Consider the following 27,061-nt stretch of genomic DNA (forward strand, 5'->3'; position numbering starts at 1 on the left):
AGCAAACACCATCATACATAGCGATGAGCGCTGCCCGCCGCCACCCTACCCCCCCAATGTCAGGAAGCAGACTCAGCTAGGTCTCTTTCTGAGTTAAGCACATCAAACTTGAGGGTTCATATTTAAAGAAAAAGCAAAAGCGCAAGTACCAGCACGCTTTATGCTATTACTTTAGCAGAAAACCCAAGAAGCACTGACCGAATTTTGCACTCGTCACATGCGGAGGACAGTTATATTTCAGCGGAGACAGGTACTATATATAAGGAAGCCTGTTCCACTACACTTAGCGAGTAATCAGTTAAAATATTTCCCCATTTAGGCAATGGAAACATACAATGATTCGGCAGGAGAAACAACAAGGAGCGGGCGCCATCAGAACGCAGCATCCCGCGAGTCGTGCACCCGCAACAAGGCTGGGAGGAGAGTGCGCTATCGCAAAGCGTGCAATGGGAGCTTGTGAGGAGATGCCATGGGCGCGCACAGCGCCTGTCCATGTGCGCACATGTTTTGTCTCCCTTCGCTACCAAAGCGATGACAATAGAGCCTTGCCAAGCAAAGCAGCTGCGCTGGATTTGCTAGGCGAGACCTAAAAATTATGTTTGACTCCTGGTTCAAGTTCTGAGAAGGTTCATGAAATGCTCTTTAAATCCAAGTATAAGTTGATGGGCTTGAATGTAATTACTGGTAGCTATGGTGGTCAAAGTATGGTTGGTGAATATGGAGGGAGGATTATGGTTGGGAAAATGTATGTATCAGTAGAGGAGGTAATATTTTGAGTTGATTACCTTCAAAGGAACTTGTTGATTGAATGCAATCCAGTAAGTTGATTTGAGAGCATGGGATGAAAGTATAACAAGTGGATGTCATGTAGGTTTGAAAGACTGTTTCCACTGTTTCAGAGAGGAAGTGGGTTATATTTAGGGTAAGGTATACAGAATCAAAATGAAAAACCAGGCCAAATGTGTTGTCTTTATTGTCAGGAAGGTGCAAGATGCTATGTATGAACCTGTAGAAGTTGAGTTGCAAAATATATGTTGCCTGGATGCAATTTTGCTTGTGGAAGCCTCAGAGTGGTTGGCTCCCAGTGTCATGGAGAAGAAGGCTAGTGTTGAGATCAGACTATGTGTTGACCTTAGAGTAATTAACGAGGAGGGGGATGGTCAATACGTTTCACTTGCCAAACATCAATGAAATGATTTCACTACTGTCTGGGACCAAACTCTTTGCAACTTTTACCACCAGATCTGCCTTCATGAAGGCTCTCAAGATTTAATAGGTTTTAAACACCCATGGGAGCACTTACATTTGTGCGTATGCTGTTTTGTTTAGTGTCCACAGCACGGTTTCCCAAAGAGATGTGACACATCTCCTGAAGGATTTGACAGGCGTTCATTTTTATCAGGATCGGGAGAGTCTATGACTGCACAACAGAAGAGTATGATGAAAGAGTCAAGAGGGTTTTTGATGATTTCAATAATCTGATCTAACTTTACATGTGTGTAAAAGGAGCTTTGCAAAAGAGAAAATCTCATATTTGGGGCATCAGATTACAGGTGCAAACGTGAGACCTAAACAGAATTTGTTTGAGGCTATTAGGAATCTAAAGGAATCAGGTTGAAAGGAAGAACTTTTACCATTTATGGCAAGACTGAATTTCATGGTAGATTTATCGAGTCTGGCTGAATGAGCAAATAGAATGAGAGGCCTGTTAAAAAACTGTTATGTTTATATGGAAGGAATTCAATTACCTAAAATGTGGGTTGGTAAGGACACCTAACTAAGAAGCTTTTGAACCAGTGCAAGATTGGAAGGACTACATATGCCAGTTGAGTAGGGCAAAGGGCTGTTTTAACTAGGGTTGGGCGGAAGTCAAAAGAGTTTCACTCTGCAGAATTCTGCGGAGTTACAAAAAACTCTGGCGATTCCATGGAATTCCACGAACGGGCAGAAATCGACACAAAATCACCATGCTTGTGCTGCAATTTAGCACCGGGAGCTCTTTCTGTGCTGAAAATTCAGCATGAACGGCAGCATGCATTCTGCCAGAGGGAGCAGCTGCTCCAGGTGATTCTGATGAGTCTGGATTAGAGTTTCTACCCAAGGGGCAGCTTTCTGATCACGAATGGTCTCGGCCGCCCGCCTTGGAGAAATCTTACCAGGTGCCCTCCAGTGACCGGAATGAGGGGATGCCAAATCTCGCTTGTGATCGCCAACTTGCCATTGTGTGTGTGTGAAAAAAAACTCTGACACACAGCGGTTACACTCTGCATTACAATTATAATGCAGAGTGGCAGAATTCTGCGTCAGAGCGGAATGTATGTCCCTCCCCACAAGTAATTTGTGGTGAAGAAAATACTGTGTTGTTTAGCACCAGGACACTCATAGACCACACTTCCTGCAGCAGAGGATATAGTGCTCAATAGCCGTTTAGATGTGCCCATATCTTCCAACTGTATGCGCTTGGTAAACTTTGGAGCATTCAATCTATAGAGGAGCTAAAATTAAATCCCTAGATATGAGTACCCGAGCTCCAAAGAAGAGAACAGGATTATTTCCCCACAGTGAAAAAAGAATTACCAGAAGCCTGTCTCATGATATCTTCCCCAGTCTAGTCAAGGCCTTGCAAGTTAGAGTTGTGGCCCTTTCTACCTTTGAGTCCAACAGAGCTTGAAGCCTTTACATTGTCTTTCAAGGACTACCAATCTTTAAAATGATGTACCACTAGGTTTGTTTTCACCCTTTACAAGACAGGGAAATATAATGTTTAGCCAAATCAAGGTTATTTTTTTTACCTTGCTTGAGAATCCAGAGTAGCATCTGAAATCCAGAAAGAGACTCTCCAGAACATTTCTAGCTTTTGTCTTTCTGGAAAGCCTGCACATTACTTGGCTATCAGCCTGCTAACATTTTCTGCGAAAGGCTGGGAAATAAAGATCCTGCTCAACTATATTTGTCAGTCTCCTGCATAAACAGACCACTCCCAAAGGTCTGTAGCGACAGGGAAGCACTAGCGACTCAGCAACTAATTCCTCAACTGCAGGAATTTTTGTTTGACCTCATGGTTACAGCTCTGAATCCCAGCAGGTACACTGAAGCTTTCTTCTGAGGCGAAAAGTACAATAAATACCCGGTTTTGACCATCAAGGTGCGTCATGGGGAGAAGGAGTCCCTTTGCAATTGCACATCATTATGCGCCTCTGGGTTCTGGTCAGAGTGCATCAGTGACTATAATAAAGTATTTAGAACTCATTGTTGGTTTTCACTGTTTGCAATAAGTTAAAATGCAGGAGAATGTTTAGCATCCACCAGAATTAAACTTTTCACTGCAAGGAGCTTAAATATTGAACCTCACTGGAGATTCCACAGAACCAAAATTAGAGTCCCATGCCTCAAGTGACGTTGTACAATATCTGCTTAATCAGAAGCAAAGTAATGCTCTTGGCCACATGCACCTGTAATCCTGGCTGTTCTGCTCTCAGATCTGTAGGCTGGTCCCATACCACTGACATGTTGGGTTCCTAAGAAGGCCACATTTTGAGTTAGTTGATGACAAAATATCCTCAGATTTCTCGAAGATATGGTAAATATTTTATTTAAAGATGTTCCACTAGTCGACAATCCCCCAGTAGAAGTACCTCAACCATAGGCATAGTATGATGGAGATAATTCCGCCTGAGCACTCTATACTTGGTGTGCATTAACTCACCCTTTGAGGATTGATCACAGCCCCCATAAACTGTAAAAATGTTTTTACCACTTATTGCATTGGGCCCTAGACAGCATTAAAGATTTTTGTTCTGGACTATTTTTAAATTGTCACTTTTGATTTGTAGTCTTCCTTACTTAAAGCATTAATAAATATTGATCCCGTTTGGTCGCCTGAATGTTTCGGTTATCAGCTATTTTGTTTCTTAGTCAAGAAAATGTAATTTAATAATTTCAGTGCCCTGCCATTGTTTCTGTTTCAGAATGTGGATGCCTTGTTACACGGAACTTTCCGACCATTTCACCGCCGACTACAGTGTACAATGTTATCTTTGCCAACTTATTACATAAGAACAATTTCTGATATTGTATATGAAAGCACCAAGGTTCTGTTTTGTAAGGAGTTTCGTTAGTGCACATTGATTTTCCAGATGTCTCCAATCCCAAACTAGAGCTGTGAAAACTGGACAATCTTTCAAGCATTGTCTCTCACTAATGAGAATCACATTGACCAGCCATTCACTATTGCCAAAAAGTCTTAACAGCTTATAAAACCAGGAGCCATGAAGGGGGTGATGAAACTTAAATGGAGGAGGCAGGATAAAAACAAATAAAAATACTTTTAGGGTGACTGAGAGAAGGTGAAGATTTATCCAGTATCCGAGGTCCAAAGAAAAGCTTACCGCATACAACGATCAATGGTAATAAAAGCTGTGTAAATGTTGTATAAATTCCATTGTTATTCTTCATCAGTACATAGGTAAGGCGGCTGATGATTTAGTCCTAAAATTGCAAGTCTTTCTTTAAGCACTATGGGCCACATTTACAAAAGGTTTTAGCGTTCGTAAACGGCGATTCGGGCAGTTTGCGACTGTTAAAGAGTCTTTGGCATGTACAAACCTTATTTTACCGGTCGGTACTCAGAAGGGGCATTTCTAGGGCATTGCTTTCTAAAAGTAAGTCGCTGGTTTACCACCTACTTCAAGTGAGTAGGTGGTAAGCCGGCCCCAAACGGAAAGGGGTCCCCAGGGAAACCCATCCCCTTTGTGAATGGTTGCAAAAAAAAATTTTAAGAGCAGGCAGTGGTCCCAAGGACCACTGCCTACTCTTGAAAAATAAAACTGAAACGTTTCATTTTTCTATTTGAAACACATCCCATTTTCCTTTAAGGAAAACGGGTTGCATTTCGAAAAAGAAAAACATTGCTTTATTTAAAAGCAGTGCCAGACGTGGAGGTCTGCTGACCTCACCAGGCCATCATCCCTATGTTTTTATCGATTCCAAATGGGTCGGAAATTGCTACCTACCTCACGAATATTGATGAAGTAGGTCAATTGCGGCCCCAATTGCTAAATGTGCCTGAGACACATTTGTACACCGCATTTTGCAACTTCCTAATTGCGAGTTTCCTTAAATCGCAATTCCGTACTCACAAAATCTGGCGGTCGTACATGTGGCCCTATATGTTTCAAAATGTACAAACTCAAAGTAGGATATCAAGCTTACTTCACTATTGATTATCAGCGTTATCTCTTAAAATCTGTATTTGTTCAAGAATGGTCAGAAACGTCAAGGAGTAGGAGCTTTAGGATGTCTCGTTAAATATGTGTGCAAGTTTACCATAGTTTAAAATGTACTTGATTACGTACTAAACTTATATATATAATATAATTGCTTTTAAGAGCCTTAACCGCTCCCATAATCCATTGGTGTGCTTACATGTCTCTTCTACCCACTTCCTCATGAAGCACGAGAGAAAGGGTCAGCTCACTTCAGCCACAGATTAACTTCACTGTGAGTTATGGCATTCTGCTCTCTCACACTTACCACATCCGCACAAATTGGTTCCCTTAACTACCAGGGGCTGCTTTGTAAAAGCGCAGTTGTGAGCCATTTTTGTGGCTTTTAGCCAAAGTTGATTTTTCTGTATTTGGTTAATAAGGTTTAGTAAAAAAGCTTACAAAAACCATGATGAAACAAAACAAGCACAGACGAAGCTAATAGGCTGACTGACAACACCAGACCTACTGGCTTTGCAAACAGTTGTTTTAATTGCCATATACTTTGTATTACAGAGATGGACATAATTTCACAATCATAAAACTGGTTCTGTGTAAAATATGGGAATTCCTGAGATGGGTTGCCTCCCACTGGCTCCTATGCTTATTTACTTTTCAAATGAGAATTTCAGCGTTTTGGTTTAAAAACATATTTAAAGTAATACATTTTCACAAGAATTGTCAATGTCGACAGTTCTGGCCTTTTTGTAACTGAAGGTTATGTTAATTGAGAGGTTTGTAAATGGGGTAATTATGAATGTGAAAATAATAAGTGCCTAGATGGATGACATGGTGCCTGGATGGGTAGATGAATAGATAACTGAGCGAGTGTATTGATGGATGGATACATGGGTTTGTGCATGGATGAATGAATGATGACATGAGTGAGTGGATGAATAAGTAAGTGCATCGATAAATCAAGATATAAGTGAGGGCATGAATGAATAAATGGGTGAGCAAGCAAATTTATGGTAAACCTGCGGTAGCACATCATCTGAAGAATTCTAGATGACTTAAGAAAGTGGATCAACATACAGAGAGGCAGCCAGGTTGTCGACAACTGAACTACCTAGTCTAATCACGTAGTATATTCTGTCTTTGTATTGCCCACCTCAAATGGTCAGCTGCCACATGACCAAAAATAGAAAAATGAAGAAGATAGATGAGAGGCAATGCACACAAACAGCAAGTTACAAAGTACACAAATTGGCATTGAATCAATAGTCGTTTGTAGGTGTTGCTGTATGTCTTTATTTCACATACGCTTAGTGTATAGCTTTAGAGACAGCCAACGCGTTTCGCCCCAGCAAGGGCTTCTTCAGGGCAAAAAGGTGGTAATGGAGTGTGTGTGCCAAATGGATTCAATCCAGTATTGTGTAATAGATATGATGTGTCTTACGTATGGTCGTTATCTCCAAAGAGGAGGCCTTAGGCCGGTAGGAAGTGCCTATGTATCCTTATTCAAGAGACAGTGTGCGTGACCACCAAGAAGGAGGTTAAAAACCAAATGGCCAATATACGCCTCCAATGTCATTCAAAAGTGTATCTTGATTTAATTGGTGTGTATCCGATCTTGATCCGTGTTCAGCAGGCATCTTCTTTGGAGATAACGTCCATAGGTAAGACGTCATCTGGTCACGCCAGACTGGGACAAAGTCACAATTTCAGGCTGACCGCAATGCAGCATGGGCCTTAATCCTAGTTATGAAGAGATGCAGAGTCCCTCATTGAGGATGTGTGTAAGATCTGGTTCTTTAAATAGTCCACGAAGGCAGGTAGAATGTAGATGTCTTCTTTATTGCTCAATGGTACAAACCATCGTCCAAACACACCAGCCTGTTTCAGAGGAGTCAGCGCAACTGCCGCACCGCGAATCCTTCACTGGAATACCCCCGTACATTCCAATGACAACACCAAAGAACATGAACATAGAATGCAAACAATAGAATACAACACATCTTCCCCTTTACCACAAAAATGTTTTACAAAATATGACTAAAAACAACAAAAACTAGGTATTCATTGAATGTAATCCTTAAGATAATAGGGAGCACGTATCTTCCTTTTGGTCTCTCTGGGAAGAACAGCTACCTCACTAGGATTAGTATCATCAATAACACTATCATTATTCTGCATAAAACAAGAATTAGAAAGTGTAGAATCAGAAACGGAACAATTTTCATTCCCAACATCCTGAAGAACTGTCGCATCACGACCACCAGTGTGTTGAGGAGACACATCAACAGAACGACTGGAAGAAGGAAAGTCTGGTAAAGAACAACCAGAGTATGTCCAAGGTGAATCATATATACAACTTTCCTGAGGATTATTTTTCACTAAAACAACATTCCTTTTACTCCACCATCTACCATTTTCAACCAAAATTGCATGTCTGGACACTTTAATGATCCTTGTCATAGGATACATTCCCCACTGCAAATTGTATAACTTTTGCTTTCTTGTTACTGTCATAAACTTGTTTCATTTTAGACTGTGCTTTTTCAACAGTGTCACGTAATTGATTGAAATCAGGTAACTTGTCAGAACATTTTGTTTGCTCCAAAACCCAATTTGGACTGAGTTTAGAAGAACCAAAATGTCCTTTGAGCAAAACAAAAGGAGGAATTCCAGTCACAGAGTGTGGAGTGTTATGGTAACTCCATAATCTTTCTTGAACAGCTTTTTGAATAGATTCACCCTGAACAGAAGCTAATTGAATAGTATCTTTAAGCATTCTGTTCACTCTCTCTACCATGCCCCTTGGGGGCTATAAAGAGCAACAGTCATGTGCTTGATACCCATATTGGTTAAAAATGTTTCCATGGCATGAGACTTACATTGTACTCCATTATCTGACACTAAATACTTAGGAATACCTTCTCTACAAAACAACTCATTTAGCATGCTAATTACAGAAACAGTAGCAGGTTCAGAAAGAAACTTACATTCCACCCATTTTGAAATATAATTAACCGTGACCAAAGCAAATCTTATGTTGGACTTTAAATTGTACATTGGTCCAATAAAATCTATTATCAATTTTTCCCAAGGTCCCTTGGGAAAGTCAACCGGGTGAAGAGGAGTGTTATGAACCTTCAAATATTTAACAGCCTCAGAACAACTGATACAACACCCTACAAAATTCTCCATGTCAACATCCATTCCTGGCCACCAATAGCATAGACGCAGCCTTTTTTTTGTACCAGTCATTCCAAGATGACCTTGATGAGCAAAATTGATCAAACTTAATTTAATCTCCCCTGGAGGAATTAGCAGACTTCCCCTCATGATAAAATCATTTTCAATGGTAAGATCATCCTTTACTTTGTAAAACTGGCGCAAACATTCCTCCAAATTTCTTTCATCAGGCCAACCATTAATGATGTGGCTCTTAATCAAATTCTGCACATTGTCTCGTTTGACACAATCCAACCAGTCTGAGTTGCCGATTGCTCCCTCCAAAATAACCACACCATCAACCAAACAAACAACACACTTCGGGTAATCATTAAAAGAGATATAATTCTCTTCAAGTAGAGGAGATCTAGAAAGAGAATCAGCACAAGCGTTTTTTTTCACCTGGAATATCTTTGATTAAAAAATGTAATTCAAACATCCTTGAGAGTAGTCTTACTAATCTAGGACTAACCTTATCATGATCTTTTCTGGATAATAAGGCAACTAGGGGTTTGTGATCTGTAACCAAAACAAATCTTCTACCCCAAAGGAAAGTTTCAAAATGTTTAGTAGCCCATAAACACGCTAGAGCCTCCCTTTCAATGGTGCTATAATGGCGTTCTGTCTGAGATAATGATCTAAAGGCAAAACCTACTGCATGCTCGACACCTTCTACCAATTGAGTAAGAACTGCACCAAGCCCAACTCCACTGGTATCTACAGAAACAACTGATTGAACATCGTCTCTGAAAGGGTACAAAGCAGGTGCATTCACAATAAGATTTTTTAAATTGATGAATGCTGTAGATTCAGTTTCCTTCCAAATGAATTGTTCACCCTTCCTGAGTAATTTTCTTAAAGGTTCATTTTGAAAAGCAAAACTATCAATGAACCGTGAATAGTATTCACATACTCCCAGAAAAGATCCCAATTGGTCTTTGTTTATTGGAGAAGGACTTTCAACAGTGGCTTTGGCCAGGTCTTGTTTGGGTGAAATACCAGACTCAGAAATATGATGACCTAGATAGTCAATATCTTTCACTAGAAATTTACCTTTTTCTTTTTTAACTGTAAAGTCATTTGATTCTGGAATTTGTAAAACATTAGACAACTTTTCTAGATGTTCCTCAGTATTTTTTGAATACACGAGAATAGTGTCCTGATAGGCAAGAACATTATTACAATCCCCAAATAACTTATACATCAGTTTCTGGAAGACAGAAGCGGCCGATGCTAGGCCGAAAGGCATCCGCAAAAATCTGAAAGCAGCAAAAGGGGTGTTAAAAGCTGTGAGAGAGCGGGAATCTTCAGCAAGCTCCACCTGGTGGTAAGTAGACCTTAAGTCAAGACAAGAAAATATTTTAGCACCTCCCAACTGAGCTAGCATTTCTTGGATTTTAGGCAAAGGAAAACAGTCAATTAAAATGTTTTTGTTTAAAGATCTTAGATCAATGCAAAGCCTGATGTCTTTAGAACCTTTTTTTTCGCGACAAATCCACTGAGAAGAATTAATTGGTTCTATCACTTAATCTGAATACAGATTCTCCAAATGTTGTTTTAGCTGATCCCTGATGCATAATGGAATATTCCTTACTTTGTGGATAGTGGGACCAGCATCCTTTTTAAAAATAAATTTGTGTTCAAAATTATGCACTAAACTTAATTTATCATTAAACAAGGAATCATGCTTAAGAAGAAGCTGTTGTAAAGAAGGATTTACATCCAGTATGTCCACTAGAGAAATAGGGCATGAGGTGCCTAGCCTTAAAACCATGCCAAAACTTTTGATCTTTCCATCCTAGGATGTTATATCCTTTTTTCGCCACATATACTTTAGTAAAAATGGTTCTGTCCTTAAATTTGGCCTTGTCAAGAAAGAATCCTAACATGTCAATATTATGACATCCAAAGGAAATAGTACGAATGTCTGAAGGTAAAGTTGAACTGAATTCCAATGCTTATTAAACAACACATCAGTGACAAAAGTAACCGGAGAACCAGAATCTACGATTACCTGAATTTCCACATCACCAATGGTTACATTACACAAAGGACCACCCTCATTTAGATCAGAATCAATTGAAAGAACAATCTTTTTAAAACTTTTAACAGTGCAAATATTGTTTTCATTAAGATCCTCTACATTTTCAAGAGTTGCTGTTTTCTGTGGAATTTTACACAATCGTGAAAAATAACCATATTTTTTACAGTTACTGCAAAGTTTACCAATAGCAGGACAATTCTTTGCGTTAGCTAAATGTGTCAGAGATCCACATCTGTAACAAGCACTTTGCTTTTTACTGTGTTTATGCTTTGAGAACGTAGATTTAGGTTTGGTTCCAATTGCATTAAAAGGTTCAGGAACAGGATCAAATTTAGATTTGTTTATTTCTTTTTGTGCAACAACCTATTTTTCTATTCCTCTGGCTAATTCAATTAATGATGGAATCCTGCAACAAAGTAATCTTTCTTGCACTTTTTTGTTGAAACAATTGACGATCAGTTGATCTCTCAGATAGGAATCCATGTTTCCATCAAATTCACAGGTAGCAAGACTCTCAATTCAGCTAGAAAAATGTCAATAGATTCAAATTCCAATTGACGTCTAGAATAGAATATGTGTCTTTCCACTACTACGCTGGTGTCATCCTTAAAATAATTAGCAAGTCTGCAAACTGCCTCTTTATAAACATCCTAATCAGTTTCATCAGATTGAGTGACCAAAGGTAAGTGATCAAAAATACGCTGTCCTTCTGACCCCAGATTATTGTACAGTAGACCTAAGTTCCAAACCGGCTCAAATTTTGCTACATCGAGAGATAAAATATAGCTGGCAAAACCTTTAAACCACTGTTTCCATTTTGTTTTTGGTATACCTGGTTCTGGTACGAAATGTGGAGGACATGCAAAATTTTGCATTCTTAATATAAATATAAATGACAGAGTAATATACTAAATAAGAAAATAGTCCTTTAAAGAGCAGTTGAAATTATCACTTATAATGCATGACTACTCAGTAACCTTAAGAATGTAATAATAATCTGTAAAACAATTGGAATTGTAGACTTGTACCAAAATATTTCGAAAATGGTGTGCGTGTTACCAGTTGAAGTAATAATGCACACGCTGTAATAGTCATGCAAATACAGTTTGTGAACCATTTGGAATTAATAATTTCACAAATGCATGTGGATAAGGTCAGGTGTGCACATCACCGATTTTCGTAAAATAAATGTGCGTGTCGCCAATTGAAATGGTTACAAACACACTGTGAAAGATATGCAATTGCTGTATGTTGAAAACATAACAAGGAACTTCACAGGTGTGCGATGATAAGACCAGGTGTGCGCATCACCAATTTTGTAACAAGCGCTACTCATAAAATTAGACTTCGGCAAACTTTAATGGTGTGCGCGTCACCGCGCAGAGAATGCTGAAAAGTTGGTGCCTGACTTCAAAATGGAGGCACGTTGTGTGACCTCGGGTCAACCAAGCGTGAAGCTTTACGTGAGTAAGGATGGAATTCGGGAGGAGAGAATGGCTGGAGAGTAGAAGAACTTCCAATGAGGAAAATTCCAAATGGAGCGTGCAGGTAAGGCTGGGCGCTCGCGAGGATGGCAGTTGGGAGGAAAGCAGGCCCAGGTACAAATATTTAGAAAATATTTTATACGACCTGTTCGCTGTATGTGGTAGTAGCTTCATCACCTCAGTCCGCACCGTGGAGAGCACTGTCACTCAAAGATATCACGGCTGAAAATGTTGATAATCTCCTGAGCAGTCTGAAAAATGCTGTATGGTGTATGATGAGATCACAATCGTCGCCAAATGTAAGATCTGGTTCTTTAAATAATCCAAGAAGGCAGGAAGAATGTAGATGTCTTCTTTATTGCTCAATGGTACACAGCATCGTCCCAACACACCAGCCTGGATCAGAGGAGTCAGCGCAACTGCCGCATCTCGAATCCTTCACTGGAATCCCCCAATACATTCCAATGACAACACCAAAGAACATAAACATAGAATGGAAACAATAGAATACAACAATGTGTCGCATAGTAGAGGTGATGCGAGGTCGGGGTGAGGAGATACATTGTGCAGCAGTGGTTTCAGGGAGCTGTCAAGTGCAATGCGATGTCGTGACATGGAGATGTGTTGTGCAGTGGCTGTTCATATAGGCTGCATTGGGCGAGGCAATGTCCTTGCGTGGAGATGCACCACACAGTAGCAGATTCCAAGGGGCTGTGATTGAGATGTGAATAACTTGAGTCAGGTCAGTCAATACAGCAAAGGCAATGCATCGATTCCAAAGGTGATGTGTCAAGCATATGAGACAATGCACAGTTCTGCGGGAGATGCGCCACAAAGTAGATGCGTCAGTTCTGTGGAATCCACAGATGGACTGGCAGAGCACCTTCAACCCTCTTCCAAGGGTCCATGACTAGAGTCCAGGTGCTGGGTTCAAAGTAGTTGGAAGCCTGCTCTGTCCGAGACTTCTGACAGCCCTTGGAGTCACTCTGGGCTCCTGGGTTTAGAGATGTGGGTCCAGTCCTTCTCACCCAGACAAGAGGGCAGCAGAGCAGATTGTCAGCACAGCAGGGCAACAGCCCTTCAGGACAGCAGTTCAGCAGAGTGGCAGGCCTTTCAGGAACACAGCTGTCCTTTTTCCTGGTAGGGTTTTACAAGTAGAAATGAGTACTGAAGAGCTGGGTCTGACGGTCCAATATTTCCACCTAGTACCTACTTTGAAGTGGAGGAAGCTTATAGAGGTTTCCACCCTCTTGAAATTTCATACCTCCCATTCCTTCCAGTCATGGCGCCAGCTTGTCTGGGGTCACAAAAGACTAGTGAGTGACAAGCCCTTTGGGAGAGTGTTCAGGCAGAACCTTTGTGGTGTGCAAATGTGGTAAGTAACAGCTCCTCCACCTTGTTAACTCAGAGTGGTCTGCCCTGCCAATTAATTTCTTCCCCTTGTCTCATTGTCTGGGGTCAATACACAGATCATCTTCCAGCTACACCTAGTCACATGTCCCAGGATTAGGCTGCATGCACCAAATGACAAAAGGACAAGAAAAAGCCAAATGTCTAAAAGCTGCATTCAATATTAAAGAGGGCTTTTATTTACAACTCTTTAGACGCCAAACTTGACTTGTCTACCTGCTCAGAACGGAAAGTTGCAGCATATTAAATGTAACAAGGTAACTTCAATGTTATCCTTTGAGCGAGGTTAGCCTTGCAGTAGTGAAAAACTAAACATGGAGTTTTTCACTACCAGGACATGTAAAACTTAAAAGTACATGTCATACTTTTTAAATACACTGCACCCTACCCTCTCAGCTATTCGGACCTACCTGAGGGGTGACATATGTATTAAAAAGAAGGTTTGGGCCTGGCAAAGGGTTTATCTTGCCAGGTCATACTCGCAGTTTTAAAACTGCAGACAGAGGCTTCATTGCCAGACCTGAGACATGTTTAAAGGGATACTTAACTGGTGGACAAAATCAGTGATGCAAACCCACGAGTAGCATTTCATTTACAGGCCCTGGGCACATGTAGTACTAATTTACTTGGGAAAATAAATATGCCATTTGGGTGTAAGTCAATTCTACCATGTTTAAAGGAGAGATCATACACACTTTAGCACTGCTTAGCAGTGGTAACGTGTGCAGAGTCCTAAAGTCACCAAAAACAAAGTCAGCAAAACAGGAGAGTTGAGGGGAAGATGGTTAGGTGGGAACCACACCAGGGATGCCTATTCTAACATTTGGTATAGGGCTTCTCCATTGTGTTTATTTTTAACCCCTTTGCCGCGGGGGTAATTCCCCCATGGTGTGGGAGGGGGTGTTCGTCACAACCCCGCCCACTGATTAATTCTCCCGCACAGTTGGGGAATCAATCGCGCGTGGATGGGCTGCGGCCGTTGAGCATAGCTCCACTGTGACTCATGACGAGTTGGGCTCGTCATGAGCATGGAAGCTTGCTGGAACTGAGAGTGAACACACCGTAAGTGGCAATGCAACTACAAGTGGCTCTGAGGTGGGTGAGAATGATGCGATAACTATGAGGAAGAGGTCAGTGGTATCCAAAACACCCAGTAAGGATACTGAGTGGTGGGCTGTTAGAAATGGGGTTTCTGATTGGCTAGAGTATGCACCTAGGTCAGGCAGAACCAGCCAATCTAGTCAGTGTAAGGGAGTTACACACTCAAGATAACCCCGGCTCACCCCCTTGGTAACTTAGCCAGAGCAGTCAGGCTTAGCCCGGAGGCAATGTGTAAAGCATGTGTGCAACACACACACACATGTTCCACAATAATCCACAGAGACTACACTCAATATTGTATAAAAAACGTTTCTGTATTGCATATAAACATAAACCAAAAATACATAAAGCATAGACACTGTGCATACTATGCAAATCCTGGAATAGTACTCGTTATCCTGAGAGTTCAAGAATCAAAATGGCATACATAAAAAATATCAGGACATGAAATGGAGCAAATTAGTTTGAAGGAAAACACATGCGTTGCCATATATCACCAATTGTACATAAATTGCTAAATATTGGCAGACATCAGTAGGGTGCAGCAGACCTCCACTCCTATTACATTGTCTATGGTCACTGAACTTCCCCACGCAGGGCACAGAAGTGCCAATGTAATTGTTACTGGTAAGACAGTAATTTGGGAGCTCCTGCTCTCCTCTTGGTGTTACTATTATATTGTCAGGCTGGTTCCCAAACTCTGACAAATCCTGTTTAGGAGGGCCTCTGTCGAGGACTCTAACCCATAATGCAGACAAACAAATAAAATGTCCCAAGATATGTGTCACCACTGTGGGGGGGCACACACTTCCGACTTTTGTTGGTAGGCCTCTCTGGATCCCTCCCATGGACAGGTTGGGCACATGCAACTGTCAGCGAATGCAGCTGCTGAACACACAAGGCAAACTTCCAATATAGCCTGGCCATCCAAGAAGGAGGTGTGATACTTGGGGAAAACTGACCAAGGACCCAACTCAACCTCTTGCTCCTGGGGTGATGGGAGCAGTCCTCATGTCCTTAAGAACTCGCTCTTGCAGCAAGTAGTGCAGCGCCAGGCTGGTCTCACGCAGTTGTGCTCTGGATCATGGTCCCAGGCTGACGGGCCTCATGTGCCTGGCCCACCCCTGGTTACCAGGCAACACGCTAGTTGCAGTAAGGTGGCGCTGACGTCGCTGGAGACCTCTCTGATGCCCCAGCAACGAGTCTGGTGTGGCATGTTGGTTCGGTCTCCCCTCCTTGGTGCAGCCTGTGCAAGAACTGCTGCAGAGTCAGCAACAGAGTTCCCAACCATGCTTCCATAAGAAAATGCTCAATCTTTAGAGAAGCAGGAAGGCCCTGCGCTGTTCACATAAATGAAGTGCCCAACACACGCTGATTCCTACTAGGAGGTAAGGGCAAAATGAAGCACTCAGCATGTGCTCGCCAAACCGGCAGTAAGCAATGGAATCAGCTAGGTTGGTGGTATTCCAGCAAAACAGGGTGGAGGAAGCAAGCTCACAAGCCTAGGGAGAACACTGGGGGAAACAAAGGCAGGGAAACCGGCAGCAGGCCAGCACATCATGTTCTTAACAAAGTGTCAGTCCCTCCAGCAGCTCAGCAAGCAGCAGGCCAGCACAGCAAGCAAGTAGTCCAATTGGCGATTCACCGTGGCAGCACAACAGGCACTGGTAATGTGCAGCATGTAGAGCCAGCAGTGTCTGGTTACAAGTCCCACACAGTGCCTAAAAACCATGGGGTCGGAAGTCCCCGTAATTATGCTCAAAATGTGTTAGATGTGGAAGTAACTTCAAAAGAAATCTTATAAGTGCACAACACCACTTTAAACCTCGTCCCTGGCTCCAGACTTCAGTGGGGGTAAACAAGCCCTTTGAGTGAGAGTAGGACACAGCCAATACAAATGTATGTGTGCCCCACCTCCCTCTCTCCCTTCACAGGAAGACCATTCAGTAGGCAGATGAATGCAGATGCAACCCTGTTACACCCAACACTTCCTGTGTGATGGCTTTTTGGACAAATGCACAAAATCTAGCTGTCACTCTGCCCTAGAGATGGATTGGAGTCAGGCTACAAAGCACAAGAGTCATAAGCACAGTGAAATACCCACTTTCTAAAAGTGGCATTTCTATAATAGTAATTAAAAATATACCATAAACCAATAAGCAAGCTGTATCACCACTATTCCAAACATACCAAACATGGCACTGCTACTCCTTTCAGATTAGAAATTACCACTTAAATACATATAAGGGAATTCCCAATTCTAAACTTTAAGAGGAGCTGTACTCATTGTAGTGGTAAACGAAATAGGGTGTTTGTCACTACCAGGACATGCCACACAATAAAGGCACATTTTGAGTCCTGAGCTCTATTTTGATTCCTATGTTCTCATGCGAATGGAACAAAAAGGGTCTGTTGGTTGTATGTTGATACAACATCTATCAAAATACATTTGAAGTGTGCTAGTTGTCCTTTGTGTTTGTTTTAAAGAAATACAAATAGTGGATTACAACTAGACGTTTTATCATATTGTCTGTTAGTAAAAAAGATAGTAGACTCCACTAACAACTGGGAATTTGCTGAATGTTCAGGGACTGTTCCAGAACATGGGTGAAAAATCATAGCAGCACAAACAATAAAAAATAAAAAAGAGGATGCCCCCCACTACATGGACACAGATCCCAGCTGTACCAAGTAAATGGCTACATGTCTATTCAATTGATTGCATAGATCTTAACATCACAAATAAAAGTTACAAACAATAAATAGCTCTTGAATGTGTTAAATGACACTTACAAAACCCAGTGGGTGGGGGTTAGAGTAAAATCAATGTCCCTCTCTACAGGTAATTCTGTGTCTGCCAGTTGTAAACTATCATTGGCAAAGCTGAACGGTCAGGCCTTTGCAAGGTGTGAGTTTTTAAAGTTTTTTTTCATTTTTTATTGCAAGCAAATGCAACGAAAATAAAAAAAGTAAATATGCCACTTGAATATGGAGGCCATATGCATGTAATAAAAATGTAAATACAAAATTAACCATGCATATACCTTTAATAGAAATGTATGTGTGCTTCGGAGTAGCAACGTGTTCTTAGAACGGGTATAGAAACTATTTTTGTCACTAATACACATCGCAGAAAACTTTGGGTCTTATATACAGTTTGACGGACCGAGCAACTCCATCACAAATATGACGGATATCCCATCCACCATATTACAAGTGCATTATATCCTATAGCACTTGTTATACGGCAGATGGGATATGCTTCATGTTTGTGATGGAAGTATCCCTTTCAGCCAAACTCTCTATCAAGTGCTTCAATTCTTATTGACACAAAGAAAATGATTGATTGTCTTTTAATATAGTGTGAACAAGCATGACTAAAGATAATACAAAGTGATTAAGAAAGGAATGAAGAAAGCATTGGTTAGTAAAGAATTGGCATCCAACCGTGGAATTGAAGTGGACTTCTTTTAAAGAGCAACGCACACATGCGCTCAGAGAAAATGCTGTCACTCACAGTGCAAAAGAGACAATGGCTGAAGTAGGCTTACCCTATCCTCTTACAGTATGCTAAGGTAGGTGGAAAGAAAATGGAAATGCATGTTAACAAACCAATGGATGAAAAGGGATGACCCAAAATCCCGCTATATATGTATATATGAGTTTTTTATTTATGTTTTTTTATTACATGAGGCCAGATCTAAACAAATCACATGAAAACATGATGCAGTTTTAAAGTATTTGCATGACACTGAAAGTACCTGGTGGGCAAGTTCATGAGCTATCACAATAAGCACTCTCTCCTTGTTCCCAATGGAGGAAACCTTTGGTTCATACAGCAGGGCTGTCTCCCTATAAGTGACCAGCCCCCAGTTCTCCATTGCTCCAGCGCTAAAGTCTGGAAGGGCTATTTGATCTGCAACAAAAATGAAAGGTAATTAATTAAAATTTTCGAATCTTCATTTCTCAAGTAAAAAAACGCATTTAAGTTCAGTTTAGGTTAATATCTAACATTGCAACCATTAAATAACTTTGCTTCAGAATTCACCTTTTTTTATACGCAATTTTATTGCTGTTATGACAACAAAATGAACTGTACAGCATTGTAATGCAACAAGAGAGAGCAGGATACATTATCCTAATTTTCCATGCGAGGGCCATGCGGGACACAAGAAAACAGTATTGTCTCTTGCACCTTACCCACCATGAGCTATGGTATCTCAGCCTATCATTCCCAGCCACTTGCCCCATATGCATTCGTGTTTAGCCGGGCAGCCTCTGGCCTCATATACAGTTCTTTCCTGAGTGGTGCACCAATCCACTCCTTTACACCACTTCGCAAGAGAAGGAAATATCGAGCTCTTCCAGGCCGCTGCAATGTCTCTTTTGGACACTAAACAGGCTGTCCCTAGGAACAATCGGACCCCACAGGAGCCAACCAACCCATCCATCACCCCTAGGAGAAGGGCAAGAGGACTACGGGGGACCTGCCAGCCCAGGGAGTCACTTATCTCTGCCACAACTGACACCCAGTAGTCAGAAATGATGAGGCAGGACCAAAACATGTGATAGAAGTCAGCCTGTGCCCCCTCCTATCGCGGGCGCCTGGGGGTGAGGAGAAAATCTGCTTTGTGCAATCGTACAGGGGAGAATGTATGCAAAGTGGAGGTAGTAAATTTGTGGAGTCTGGCCGATATAGTGAGTACTCTAGGGGCCATCAATGCATCTCTCCAGTCATCCTCATCTACAGGACCCACCCATTGCTCCTACCAGGTCTTAAGGGACACTACTGTGGGCGGAGTATTGTTTATTAGAGATCAGTAGATTTGTGATATTCCCCCCTTCCCCAGGCTACCCATAAGGAGTTTAGCCTCCAGCAGGATAAATTCCGGGATTGCTGTGCGGTCAGTTACATGGAAAGTAAGGGCATGCTGAAATTGGAGGTACTTGTAGAATTGGTTAAAGTGGAGGGAGTATGCACACTGTAGTTCTTGGAAAGAAGACAGGTGTTCACCCCTCCATATATCCTTAAAGTGTAGGGAGTATGCACACTGTAGTTCTTGGAAAGAAGACAGGTGTTCACCCCTCCATACATCCCCCAGTCAAGTGATTCCTATTAAGTCCCTGTGCTGGAAACCCACCATTGTCCCAACTTCCTGCAACCAGGTGCAACCATGTGCCAATGCCAAAAGGGTGTCTGAAGTGTAATTTTGTCGTCCCAGTGGGTGTGTCGCAGAGAGTTGTGCGAGTGACTGCCGGCAGGGCTTGATGAATTGGATCCGGGAGAACCCGAGGCGATACAGCTCCAGCCGGTAGGCCTGATCTGACCAGCCCCCATTATACCAGTTATGGATCACCAGGAGACGGGTGGTGAGAAAGTCCAGGTAGGGATCCATCATCCCCATGACCCCATTGTATGTTGCCCACTGCACAACACTGGAGGGCCAGTCATGGTCTCGAGCCACCCCAGAGGAAGGTCGTGATGACCCCATCTAGCCCTCAGAACCAACAGCAGGCAAGGTGGAGCGTAAGGTTTTGAAGGACATATAAGAGATGCGGCAGGATCATCATGTTGAAGAGGGCGATCCTGCCGAGGGGATTGAGGGGGAGGGATTTCCAACGATGGAGGTTGTCTTTTGTGCATTTGAGCAACAGGGTGATGTTCAGGGACCAAGTCAGCTCTGGAAGCAGCACCACCCAGATCCCAAGATATTTGAATGAAAGTTGTCTCAGGCGGATTGTTGTTTGCAAATCCACACACTCCCTGGAGGTGTGGAGGGGGACCAGGATAGATTTCGCCGGGTTAAAACGCAGGCCCTATCGAAGGATTGGAGAATCATGAGTCAGAGTGGTCCGGATTGTGCTGGGTTGGCCAGGAAAAGCAGTACATAGTCCGCATATAGAGCGATACGGTCCTTATGGGAGCCCCGCCAGTGCCATCAAAATTCACTCTCTAACATTAGGATTTTATTCTGTCAATATTAGCCAATGCTAATGGTGTTATTCAACACTTATCTGTTTGCTTCATCCTATTGTTATTGCAAATATTGCCTCATAACTTGAGTGGCAGTGTTGATCTACCTGCCCCACTTAGTTCCTCCGGTTCCCTGCTTGCATTTAATCCTGTGCATCTTTTTTGGTCTCTGACTATTCTTGCAAATCGTCCTCAAATTACCAATGAGCCTCTGTATAGAAGTGTTCTTAGTGGTGGAAATGACCATTCCTCTGAGAATACTGAGCCAAGGGAAGTTAGACTTGGTACTAATGTAATATCCTGATCCCATGGTGGTGTGCTAAACTACAAATATTTGCCACAAAAGAAAACATCATTCATGCTACTGGCACTATTCCCAGCATCTAAACAAAATGCGGACGGATTGGAAAATGTACTGCCCTATGTAAGAAACATCTCTGCTTAGAAGTGAGGTGTGCATTGTGGGAGCAGTGATGGGACCCCTACAGCAAAAATCACTCATGGAGCGTTGTCCAACTTTATGGTGATCAGACCTAACTAACATTTCAGGTAGTAGCATCTGTTGCTCCAATGATTTTATTATAGCCTCTTGCTTTATGACATATTTACTTAGTGATTTTTAGACAGATTGTGGACAATACCAAAAATAGACTTTGGACAACACCAAAATATACAGTGGTCTCTGGATTACTGTATTGCTTATTATTGATTAGATGGTTTTTGGCATGTGTTTCCTTGCTCTCTCCTCCTCTACCATGTGTGATGCTTTCCCTTTTTACCCTGATCTTGTGCTCTCCATATTGCTCTCCCACCGTTAGCTCATCCATTGTTTCCTCCTCCCCTTACTGCTTAGCTTTTCTTAACCTCACTCATCTCCTTTGCTCCTATGCCCCTCATTCACATTCCCCTCTCTTCGATGGCCTTTACTTGATCACTACGCCCAACTGCTGCATAGTGATTTATGCAATTGGGGAAGACCAATTTTACATTTCCATAATGAAACATATTTGTTACAAAAATGTGATTTGCATTATTATTAGAATCTGCAAATTAATCATATAATTTGTAGTGGGTGACCACATTTAGCCATTATGAGCAGCACCCAAGTTAGCAAACTATGTAGCTTAACTTTATCCTAATTTATATTGTCATCTTGGATGGCGACTTTTACACTTTTAAGGTAAGAGGTCTTCACATTTTGTTTATTTGTTTTGCATTTTATCTGTTTTTCCATTGCAGATGCCTTCTGCCAGATTGACAGCTGTCAGATTGTGAATAGTTTTTTGATATGTTCTAGATGACTGATAGGGGGGTTCTCATTGAAAAGAGGAGAAGAGGAAAGGTTGGGAGAGTGGCTCATAGGAAGAGCTGACTGTACCCCACAGTCTGCCCAGTGTAGCAACTCAAGGAAATAGCCAAGCATGGGCCATTCAGTTGCCCTGAGAAAGAAGGAAATTAACCTGCTCCCAGAGTCTGAAGTAATATGATTAGTTCTAGAGAGTGAGAATAAGCGGTAATGTTGCAATCTAATGCTTTGTTGAACAATTATAATAGTGTGTGTTCCTTAGACTGGTGAGGAGATGCTTGCTGACTTTAAACTGTGATTACCCTTCACCTCCTCTGATTTCTGCTTCCCAAGTGCCAAGGCTTGAGGCCTAGGCATTTATTTTCTCTAATCAGAGACCTTTGCGGGGAATGAGATTTTAATATCAATTTATGATCAATTTAATAACTTATCTCATTCGACAATTTTGGACCGGTTTTTATCTGTCATTGAGTAAAAGACAAATCCCGCATAGGTTAGATAAACCCCATAAACTGACGCCACTCTGAAGAACCACTTACAACTGATGAAGTTTTGAAAGTTTTATATAAAAGTCAAGATTAAATGCGTATACAATCCTCTCAGGATAAATCTCAAAAAGTATACAAAAGAATACAAAATCAATTCCAGAATCAGCAAAAAGCTTCGATATGAAGTGGTTCCTTCGCGTCATCTACAGAAAGAGAAAAGTATCAAGTTAAATCTGTCCCTACTCTATACTAAGTGACATCCCTACTTCGCAAGTTCCTAACCTAAAAAGGTGTCAGCAGTTTGACTCCCAAAGAAGTTCAAACTCTCTTAGCCTCTAAAGGTAACTTAAGTTTAAGAAGCAGTACCCTCTCTGCCTACCCATCCGCTCACTAAGGGTCCTCGGCCTACTGCTCTCTTGCGCTCTGATCTCTCTCAGCGCATCTGCTCAAGTCATCTACTCTGAGCTCTCTATGATGGCCTCTGCTCGGAGCTGTTCGCTATCTTATCCCCGGGGTGCTGTCCCTAAAATACACAATCACAGTGTGGGTGGAACGCCCCTTCGACGCCCACCACGGACTTTCCCCGTGAGGTCATCTTCTAGCTTTTTCCTTGCTTCGTCTCTTCGCGTCGTCCGTTAAGTTGACCTTTCTTCTTTAGATGCCATCTTCGTCTTCTCGTTGATGACTTCACTTGACATTTCAGATCAAAAGTTTATAACCTTAGTAGAACTTAAATCTTTATGGCTATGTATATAACCTTTCTTGATCCTGTGAATGGTCATTTCAAAACAAGACTCAAATTCCAAGCGTCTCCTCTCACGTTTAGGCCATAAACTCCGTCCGGCATTGTCACCTTAAATCTAACAAGAACTAGACTCCTTGGCTCTCACGTTCACAGCAAGGCTATTCACGACTCCTGTGAGCCCACTAAATCATATACAGCGGACTACCCTCCTGCGAACCCTTGGTCAGTCAGGTTAAAATCACAAATGACCTAAACCCTTCTAACATTCTTACAAGAAGCCTTCTACACAATATAACCTTTAACACACATTTATATACAATCGCATTTAGCAAATCCTTTACGTATAAGTGAATATATTGTACATAGAATATAAACTACGTAGAGTATAACTTTTATATTCTCATTGGTTACAACGCCGTGTATGCTCTCTGCACATTTCTCCACGTTACATTTCACGCCGTTTCTCCATTTAAAGTTACACACGTACATGAATTCTACTTTGCACGTTCTACATTTCGTAAGCATTTTTACACATTTCTACATTAGCCCACTACGTATACAGACCTTCTAAATCTAGTACATGTTCTAAAGTAAATACAGTTACATTTCCTATATTACTTTTGATTATATCGGTTAGCTTTATGCTATAAGTGTCAACTTCACGTTACGATATACATTTCATTCCTACATTATACAATGTGCTTCTAAATATGGCTCGGGTATACGTTTTATTCAAATTGCGCTCTCTCAGTTCCCCCCTTTGATGACTTCTGGGAGTCATCACTAAATGCAATTTGAATAGCACCCTTACACAGAACTAGTTACAATATTCCCTCTTTTCATTGTTTCGAGAGCTCTTAAGCTTTTGTACTGTTGATCTTGTAACGCAGCTAATCTCCTTTCTTGCTCTCTCATTGTTCTTTGTAACCGGTTCGACCTATACCATTTATACAATTTTACTAATCCTAATAATGTTATTATGCAAATTAATACTATCAATACAGGTTTTAATATATACCATACTATGCTTTTACCAAGGTTGGCAAACCAACTCCCAACCTTTCCTACTCCATGACCTACTTTTTCCCAAACATTTATTTTTGATAAATCTTCGATTTCTTGATGAATCTGTGTAATGTTGCTTATAACTCCCTCAAGTGGTTTTGAATTATCAGGAATATAAGTACAACATTCCTGAACCTTCAAAACCTTACAAACTCCGCCTTCTTTCGCTAGCAGTACATCTAAAGCAAGTCGGTTCTGAAGAATCATTGCTCTAATCGACTGCATCTCGCCTTCTATTAGCATTAATGACCTTGCAGTGCTTGCAGATAGTCTATCTACATCTGTAGCTAGTCTCCTAATCTTAACATCGTTAAGTATTAAACCTAACATAGGAAACATCGCTCCAAATACATCTCCTACTACTTCTGCATCTCCTACTTCCCTTTTCGCTCTCGTCGAAGCCTTTCCTTCTATGATCGCTAAATCCTTCGCATGATATATTTTGGGGAAGACAATTGCCAAGTAACACGAACCATACCAATTGTCAGGTAGTTTTACATAGGCATTTCTTCCACATACAAAATACACATTCGGAATAGCTTGCATCCCTTTCATGAAATCTTTCGTATAGTACTCTAATCTAAAAGCATGTTCGCAATTTACTTCACCTACAAATACACTCTCATAATACGTCTTGCTTCGAGTTAAACATAACTTCCCTTTCCGCGTTCTATCCAATGCTATTGGACCATTGCTACCTTTCTTTTTATGTGCCTTCTCTTCTTCGGTCCAATCTGTTTTCCATTGTCCTGACATTTTTAGAATCTTCTGCCTTCTGTATCTGTCGTCTACTTGTCCTATGAACTTTTTCTCAACCTCTGACACTTTGCAAGTTAGATTATTTCTGCATGCGTATGATGTATCTAGTGTATCCCAAGGAAGAAAGAATTTGGCTAGTCTATCCTCCTTTTTGTAATAGTCCCACTTATTCATTTGCTTATAATTTGGAACTTCAGGCAATACCGAATCATAATTTGAAAAGTAGTACTCAAATCCTTCTGTACCATAAAATATACTAAGCAGTAAACTACATGTTATCCCGTAAGTCAGTGGGAGATGATGATATCTAATGCCTTCATCTACAGAAGCCGGCAATTGCATACAAACATAGCAATCTTTGGCCTCCATGGCATCGATATACTCGTACAATAGTTTAGCATATGCGTTTGACCTAAAGTTTCCCTGTGACTCGTCTATGTGTAACCTACGAGCTTCATCTGCCAGTAACGCCTTTTCACGTATTACATTGCTCTCCTCCTTCTTCCCCACAAGAGCAGGTCTCAAAGTCGTTACAGGCTTTACATCTGCTGTTTCTTTATCGCTTTCATGTCCTATTATGTATGATATTGTCACTACTGTAATTATGAGAAAAATTACTACTGCTATTAGTGTACCTACTATGCATCTAGCTTTTCGGTTTGGGTTGCCGTTCTCCATGTTATCAAAACAGCGTAGCTCCTTCTTTTACGAAAAAGTTTTTCTTTTCCAGTCTTTGTTCGCTTTATTTGCTTTCTCAGTCTGTAAAGTGCTCTTTATCAACAAAGTCTCGTTTTTCGCAACAATGTCTTTTTCTCTTTTAGCAACAGACAACCCTAACCCTTCTCCGTCCTCTAAATGTAATCCCTAATTTTATTCTTCTTTCCACTCGGTGCTAAGTTATCTTCTTCTTTATAGCTTATATACAAAAGTCTTTTATGCATCAACAATTATTCTCGTACCTGCAGCTTTCACAACAATTTCCAATAATTCAAAACGAATGACTTTTTCTTCTTCCTCTGGAATTTGATGACCAAAAGTCGGAAACTGTAATCTATTTAGCACTAGATCTTGAATTTGACTCAAATATGGGGGTATGGGAAGTGTGAAAGTCAGTAACCCTTCAGTCTCGAGTCCAGGCGTTAACATCCATATCTCCACTGCCACAAATGGATCGTGATCGATTACTTTCACTTTCTTCACTCTCCCAGATTTCTGTCCCCAAGACATCTGCTAGATAAGTCCACTCTGGAGTGGCGTACCTTCTGCAGGGCACACGTACCCTTCTCGATCTTCTTGGACTTTCAGTTCCCGAGTCTGTAGTTTCCTCTTCCTGATCCGATTCCTCAGCGATCGGGACAAGCGCTCTTTCTTGATCTGCTTTTAAGCTTGGCCTTCTCCTTCTCTCCGGCCAACTAGCTTCATCACTCCTTGTCCTCCCGCTCCTTGTTCTTGGACTTGTCTCTTGGTCACTCTCTGCTTGTTCAGTATCTGATTCGATCTCCCAATTACTCTCTTCTCCTGAGGCGACTTCGGTACCACTGGTATCCTGACCTTCGTCGACCTGTTCCGTCTCAATCTCAGCTTCTTCGATCACCTCCACAGCTTGGCTTTCCCCCTCTATGGCCTCTCCGCTTTCCGCTGGATTCTCATCCCAGAGAGAAGCTGTTTCTTCTAGAGGTGTTGGCACTCTTCGGGTGTGTGAGGCATGTATCCAGTTTGGCAGGCCTCCACACTTTACTGCAGTGTTCGTCACAAGTATGACTTGAAACGGTCCTCTCCAGCGCACGTCTCAGCAGTTCTTCCTGACGTGTTTTTTCACCAAAACCCAGTCCCCCGGACTCAGGTCATGGCACAAATCTTGTGCTGATGGAACCTCTGCAGCCTGGACCTGGAGGGACACAGAATTAACGGCATCAGATAGTCCCTTACAGTAGTCCAAGATCAAATCGTCTGTGATGTTCACTAGGGCTGCAGTCGGAACCGATGGCAATCTCATGGCTCTCCCCATTAGCACTTCATGAGGAGAGAGACCTGTTTTTCTATCTGGTGTGCTACGTATGCTCATAAGAACCACTGGAAGTGCGTCTGGCCAACTCAGGGATGTTGATGAACAAACTTTGGCAAGTCTGGACTTGATTGTACTGTTGATTTGCTCTACAATCCCTGAAGCTTCTGGTCGATAGCTGCAATGTAGTTTCTGATCCATACTCAAAGCTGAACATAGCATCTTCACTATTTCGCTGT

At 41.6% G+C, this 27,061-nt stretch overlaps 1 protein-coding gene across 1 annotated transcript in view; it reads right to left on the bottom strand.

Moving 5' to 3' along the window:
* LOC147733567 (aminopeptidase Ey-like) overlaps nt 1-27,061 on the bottom strand; it is a 538,593-nt gene that overhangs the window by 394,777 nt on the left and 116,755 nt on the right. Inside the window, exon 5 of the mRNA XM_086958155.1 lies at nt 18,242-18,396. Coding sequence (XP_086814281.1) covers nt 18,242-18,396 — 155 coding nt within the window. The remainder of the gene's footprint in view (nt 1-18,241; nt 18,397-27,061) is intronic.

This window comes from Lissotriton vulgaris, chromosome 2_1 (assembly GCF_964263255.1).
Source record: "Lissotriton vulgaris chromosome 2_1, aLisVul1.2, whole genome shotgun sequence".
Taxonomy (NCBI): domain Eukaryota; kingdom Metazoa; phylum Chordata; class Amphibia; order Caudata; family Salamandridae; genus Lissotriton; species Lissotriton vulgaris.